The sequence below is a fragment of the Sorghum bicolor genome, chromosome 10 (genome assembly GCF_000003195.3).
Source record: "Sorghum bicolor cultivar BTx623 chromosome 10, Sorghum_bicolor_NCBIv3, whole genome shotgun sequence".
Classification (NCBI taxonomy): domain Eukaryota; kingdom Viridiplantae; phylum Streptophyta; class Magnoliopsida; order Poales; family Poaceae; genus Sorghum; species Sorghum bicolor.
Window position 1 is genome coordinate 59,184,760 of NC_012879.2, and position 7,159 is coordinate 59,191,918.

The following is a 7,159-nucleotide window of genomic DNA, read 5'->3' on the forward strand; positions in this document are numbered from 1 at the left end:
CTGAGTAGGGATGAAAACGATAGCACAGGGACGGATATCATTGATATATATTTGTTTTTATATTTTTTATTAGATTCGAATTCAAATACGTATAATGTTAATAATAATATTGAATAAGATATAATTAGATGTCAATATTATAAATATACAATTTAAGTATTCAGATACGGATAGGTATCGGATATTGAATATTCGGATTCGAATACGGACAAATCCGAACCCCTCTAAACAAATTCGGTCTCGAATACGGTAGAAAAATATCTGTACCATTTTCATACCTAGCACTGAGGGACCGAGCATGAGCAGCGCTGCGAGGGAGATGAGGGTCGGTGCTGCGCTAGGAGCCGGCGGTGCATGGGTTTGATGGGTCACTAAATAAAAGCCCATACAATTTTTTTCTCTTTTCTTTTTCATTTGTTTGAGCAACTTCTATTTTTTTCTAACATCTTTTGACAAATTAGCACATATATAATTAATATATATATATTTAAAAAACATATATGTTAGGGATCATAATAATGTTCCTAGGGCCCAATCGCATAATATTGTGACATAATGATTTCTCTAAAAATATTTTTTAAAATATAAACCCTATTAGGAGAAATTATGAAAATTTTCCCTCACACATTTCCTATATATAAAGGAAAGAGGGGAGATATACAAAAACTTATGTATTCATTTGCTCTTTCTCGATTGCTCTCCACTCTCTTCTTTATTTATTCAATTTAAGATCAAAATTGTAATGTCTACTGCATCACAAAACTCTTAAGGGATTAGGAACGTTTGAGCATGCTTAAACTTAATCAGCGAGTCACTGCTCTCTTAGCACTTAACCCCTCTTATAATCTTTCATCATGTTTTTCTTATTAGTATTACTATAACATTACGCCTAGACTTTATAAAACTTTTAGCTCCACCACTAGTTATACGAAATTTGGCACGGATAGATTCTGATAGGAAAGGAAATAGCAAGACATTTGTTACTTGCTAGATAACTATTTATGATATATAATATATGCAAGTTCTACACTATAACTCTACTACCTGGTAGGGGCGGGCTCAGCAAATGCGCGTACGCAAGTACAGTGCACCCAATAATTTTGGCAAACAAAAAAAAATCGAAGTTGGTATAGGCATAATATAATGTATATATATATGTATAGGTTTAATTAGCTCAGATCCGAGTACAAATAGCAAAATAGCTCTATTTAGGGTTTGGGTTCTCTGTTTCGCACAAGAGAAGGAAGGGAGGAGACTGCGTGTGGATACCTGGCGCGTGCTCATCGCCGGCGAAGACCGAGGTGCCTGGCGACTGGCGTAGGACGGCGGCGCCGGATACAACGCAGGCGGGGTTAACGGGACAAGACAAGAGAAGGCAGGACGAACACATATATCTTGACGAAAGCGACCAAATCCAACTCTGTCTAGTTTCCGATTTCTTTGTTTTTGGGCCAAGGCCCATGTGGTGAGGAGCCGTGAGTTGAAAAACAACAACAAAAAACTACTTTTTCTCACCAACTTTCACAAAAGTTCCCTTTTCCTCACTTAACTCCAAAACCGAGCAAATCACATCCTTAACTTTTTAAACCGTGCATTTTACCTCCTAGAGCGGTTTCGAAGGCGGTTTTGCTATAATAATGGTGGTTTTGTTTTTTTTCTTTTAATTATTTGGACTGAATATAGTAAATCATAGATAAATCATAAAAATCATAAAGTAGAAAATTCATTTTTTTGGACTTTATATAAGTAGATCTACATGATAAACATATAATATGGTAGGCTTTAGTACAAAGTTTTTGTTGTAAAGGTTTTGTCTGTTCTTTTATTTTTTTGGTTGAATATTTGAAAAATCATAGTAAATCATAGAAAAATCGTAAAATAGAAAATATAATTTTGTTAGACTCCACATGAGTATATATAAACAATGAACATATAATATGAGTATGCTTTAGTCTGACAAAATAATTATAGAAGTTGCAACTATGAATTATTTCAATTAATAACACAAAAGCATAGATCTCAAATTACAACAAAAACATTGTACTAAAGCATATCATATTATATATTTATTGTGTATATATGCTCATTTGGAGTCTAAAAAAATAGATTTTCAATTTTTATGATTTTTATGTAATTTACTATGATTTTTCAAAGATTTAGCCAAATAAATAACAAGAAAAAAGACAAAACCTTTATATCAAAAACTTTGTACTAAAGTATACCATATTATATATTCATGATATAGATCTACTTATGTGGAGTCCAAAGTATTGGATTTTCTATTTTGTGATTTACTATAATTTTTCAAAGGTTCAGCCAAAATAATTTAAAAAGCAAAGGACAAAACCACAAGAACCACCATTTGCTGTAGTAAAACCGCCTTCGAAACCGCTCCATAAAAATAAAATAAATAGTTTAAAAAGTTGATGGAGATAATTTTTCCGGTTTTGAAGTTGAGGAAGAAAAAAGACTTTTGTAAAAGTTGAGGGAGAAAAAGTAAACTTTTTCTTAAAAAAAAAAAACCAGGGCGAGGTAGACGGACGCCTCTGGTTTCCTTCTTCTTCGTTTATGGGCCAAGGCCCATGTGGTTTTAGTCCGTGAATAGTGGCTGACTGGCATTGATACGAAGCCCAGAAGAAACGATTGCGTCGCCGCCATCCATGGACCGACCATGGTCCATCCGCCTTCCCCTCCCTTGCCGCAAGCCCCCGGCCTCGCAAGGCGATAGGAAAGGAGGAGGGGGTTTCAAGCGCGCAAGGGTTTGCGTGCGAAGTGGGCAGGGGCAGCGGCAGCTTCGGTTCCGCCGTTCCGGAGATGGGGTCCGGCATGAGCAGCGCCCGGCGGCGCGGCTCCGGCCTCGAGGCGTCAAGGGGGATGCTGCCCCTGCTGGCGCTGCAGGTGCTCATCGAGTACGGCCGCGCGGGCGCCTCCCGCCCGCCCGTCACGGCCGCGCTGCTCGCCGCCAACTCGCTCATCTACCTCCGCCCCGGCGCGCTCGATGGGGTCCTGCCCTCGCTCTCGCGCGTCTCCTTCAACCCGCAGCTCATCGTCGAGGTTACTTTTTTTTTTTCTTTCAACAAGTGCCAACCAATAATAATGAAATTGCTCTTCTTTTTCCTTCGCTGCGAAATTTACCCCGCAAAGTTATACCCAAATTCGTTTCTCAGTTCCATTAAGGACACACAAACTGTGCTAGCACGTCATCACCCATACCCATTGATTGCCCATGATCTTTCAGCCACACGAATAGCTCTGTATTCAATTCTAAGTCCCAAGATTGAATGATTGATTATGGGCATGTTTGGTTCCCTTTGCTAAATTTTAGTTAGCTAAAATTATTTTAGCTACTCGGGTGACTAATGGAACTAAACTATTTTAGCTCTTTTTAGTCAGTGTGTTTGGAACTTTAGCTACTCAAGTGACTAAAGTTTAGCTAGCTAAAATTTAGCAAGGGGGACCAAACAGGGCCTATAAGTTGTAACATATAGCTCTGCATTCAGTTCTAAGTCCCAAGATTGAATGATTGATTATAAGTCACAACATATAGCTCTACATTCAGTTCCTAGCTCAGTATTCAATTCCTAGCTCCAAGACTGATTATGATGAACATTTTTGCAGTATGGCGACTTGGTGCGCTTCTTCCTGTCCCCGTTCTACCACTTGAGTGAAAGCCACCTCTTCTACAACATGACATCTCTCCTGTGGAAGGGCATTCAGCTCGAGACATCCATGGGTAGCACCGAGTTTGCTTCCATGTCTGCCGTGCTGCTTGGCCTGTCGCAGGGTATCACGCTGCTCCTCTCCAGAGGCTTGCTCTTGCTCGGTGACGATACCGCGTACTATGATCAGCATGCTGTTGGATTCTCTGGTATTCTGTTTGCCATGAAGGTTGTGCTGAACGCCTGGTCAGACGATTTCGTGTATCTGCATGGGATGATTCTTCCCTCGAAATATGCTGCCTGGGCAGAGTTGATCCTCATCCAGGTTTTCATTCCTGGGACATCCTTTCTTGGCCAACTTGGTGGGATACTTGCTGGACTGGTTTACCTTTGGCTGAAGCGTGCATTCAATGGACCAGATCCGATCACTCTCCTCATTTCAAGCATTGCCAATGTCGTGACCTGGCCAGTGAGGTTTGCTCAGAATCTTCTACGGTCTGCTCGCTCACAGGGCCGCGCTACAGGTCGGGGCAGGGTTGGACGCCGCATATCAGCAAGAGATAGCCCTCGAGGTTTTTGGAGATGCCCAACCTGCACATATGACAATTCAGTTTCCACAGATATCTGTGAGATGTGCAGCACTGCACGAGAGGACCATGCTTTTTCGCGGAGACAGCATCATCAAGCCAGAGGTAACGCGGAACTCTCAGTTGACGAGATACGCCGTAGGAGGCTGCAAAGATTCGACAGATGATGTAAATCATTGTTATCAGTATAGACATTATGTGCTGCTGAACACAGTTGAAGTATGACAGTTCCATTCCTCTGTTTGATGGTTTAGGCACATTTGTCCCTTCTCATGATGATGAATGCTTTACTTTACATAATTGAATTTTTTTTCATTATTTGAAGGAGACTGCTACTGATATAGCATTATCCTGTAGATTGTTTCAAAACCTTGGAAGCAAGTCGTTAGTGCCTAATTTTGTATAAATTATGCCAGGGCATGTTGAAATCAAAGTACTTGAGCATATGTGTCACTTTCTGTACAGTTCATGACAGCCATTGAGATTTAACCTTCAGAATATTTGATTATTGGAAATCAGCTATTGATTGTCATACTAGAAGCATCTTCAGTTCTTCTACTATATATTAGTATTACTCAGTGGGTTCCCAGTTATAGTTCATCCAAACTATAGTTCCTTTAGTTTCATCCTAAACCAAACTTCTCCAACTTTGGCAAAGTTTATAGAAAAATGCATCAGCGTGTACAACATCGAATTAGTTTCATTAAGCCCTCCATGAAACGTGTCTTCATAGTTCATAGTGCATTTATTTGAAATTGTAGATATTAATATATTTTTCTAAAAACTTAGTCAAAGTTAAAGTTGCTTGAATTAGGACAAAGCTAAAGAGTATAATTTGGAAGAAACAAGCAGTAAAATTTGTACTAATCGTGGTACTGCGGGCGCTGCTAGTTTTGGTGGTGTTGAATCTTCTTTGAGACAGGTCCTAAGGCAATCTTGGAGGAAGAATGTAGTGATGAGGTATCTAATCTTCTTGGCAAAGCCTTACTTCCTAATTTGGAATTTTTTTGAGCGTGCCCACATCGCAGATTTCTGCACTAACTGTGAACATGCGAATATTCTTTTCATATGGTTCATGTGCTTGTTTCACCACTTGCCTGGTGATTCCATTTGGAGTCCTTTACCGTGTGTTTGGTTGGAGAGCGGGGTGAGCCGGGTCGGAGCGAACCCGTTCCCGTGGCTGTTTGGTTGGAGGATGAGAGGGTTGGGTTGGCTCTAGAGTGGAATATTCCTCTCAGATGCGGGTTGGACTCGTCCGTCAAAATCTGGCGGACGGAGCCGCTCCAGCCGGGTTGATGTTCACCAAATACTAAATTCCTTTAACCAAACACTGAACGGAGCCGCTCCGTCCCTAATCCTTCAACCAAACACTAAAATGGGTTGGGTCTGTCCCCAAAATCGAAGTGCAACCAAATACTCTTTTGGGTTGGCTCCGTCGCCAAAAACTAGGTTGAATCTAACCCAACCCCCAACCAAACACACGGGATAGCTCAACATTTTTTGTATAGATCAATAGATGTTCTTAGCAATGGAGTTTTCTTTTACCTTCTTCCTGCTGAAATGTTGATCCAACCACCAAAGATGGTGATATTTCGTATTATTTCCAGCCATCTCATAACTCTAGCTGTGTAAGTACCAAATCTGTGGCAGTTATATTGACCACAATACGTGCAAATCCCAGCAGTTTTCATTGCCTATGATGTATATACTAATTGGTCGTATCCGCTTCTTTCCTATACACTTTAGCACTTACCTCCTCCCCTAGTTGCAATTTAAGTTTCTATCTCGGTTTTTGACAGTTTACACCAATTTGATTCTGCTTCATCTGGATAAATGTGGACTGCAATCTCTGGCACTTTTTTTTGGTGGTGGTGGGGGTTAAACCAAGTAAAAGTCTTACAAAAAAAACACATGATAATATTGCAGCTTCTGCAGTGAACAAGAGCCAGTGCCTGTAGCAACACTCAGAAAGCACATGTTGCTGATATAAAATACAAGGGCAAAAACAGAACAACATCCCCATTTTTGCAAAAAGCAGACATCCCATATAAGGGCAAGTGCTTCAAATCTAGGAATCCGAGAACATTTCCTATGCTCACATGGTTCCTTAAAAAAAAACATCAAAATATGCACGAAAAAAACCAACCAAACATATTAATGGATAGATGATGTAAAAATGCATGCTCATGCAATTTTTGGGGATAAATGAAATTTTTCTGAGGAGAAAAAAAAAACAAATCTGCATGTGAATAGGTCCGGGGATCCACGTAACACACCCGATCAAAAATTTAAAAATATTTTCGTTTGTATTTGACAAATATTTTCGTTTGTATTTGAGAAATATTGTCTAATCATAGACTAATTGGACTTAAAAATTTCATCTCGTAAATTACAAACAAATTGTATAATTACTTATTTTTTAATCTATATTTAATGCTCTATGAACGTGTCGCAATATAGAACTTAAAATTTTTTGTAAATTTTATCAGGAACTAAACAAGACGCAAATGGCAGCAGTGGCAATGTGGGAGTGAGCAGTTGACCTGCGACCTTGGACCAAGTCAAACTATACTCAGTTATTACTCAAGAGTAGGGATGAAAACGGTAAGGATATTTTCCGACCGTATTCGATACCGAATTCGTTTAGAGGGGTTTAGATCTGTCCGTATCCGAGTCCGAATATTCAACATCCGATACCGTATCCGTATCCGAATACTTAAATCGTATATTTGTGATGTCGACATCTAATCATATCTTATCCGACGTGGTTGATATTATCCGTATTCGAATCCGAATTTGACCAGAAATATAAAAACAAATATGATATAAGTGATATCCGTCCGTATCCGATCCGTTTTCATCCCTACTCAAGAGTCAAGTCACAGCTAAGGGAGATCTCCCAGCTAAGGCCAG

At 39.7% G+C, this 7,159-nt stretch overlaps 1 protein-coding gene across 1 annotated transcript; it reads left to right on the plus strand.

The window, feature by feature from the left end:
• On the plus strand, positions 2,673–4,699 carry LOC8063837 (rhomboid-like protein 14, mitochondrial). The gene is made up of 2 exons (XM_002437498.2): positions 2,673–3,054; positions 3,619–4,699. Exons 1-2 carry the CDS (start codon positions 2,815–2,817, stop codon positions 4,411–4,413), a joined length of 1,035 nt encoding a protein of 344 aa, XP_002437543.1. The 5' UTR covers positions 2,673–2,814; the 3' UTR covers positions 4,414–4,699.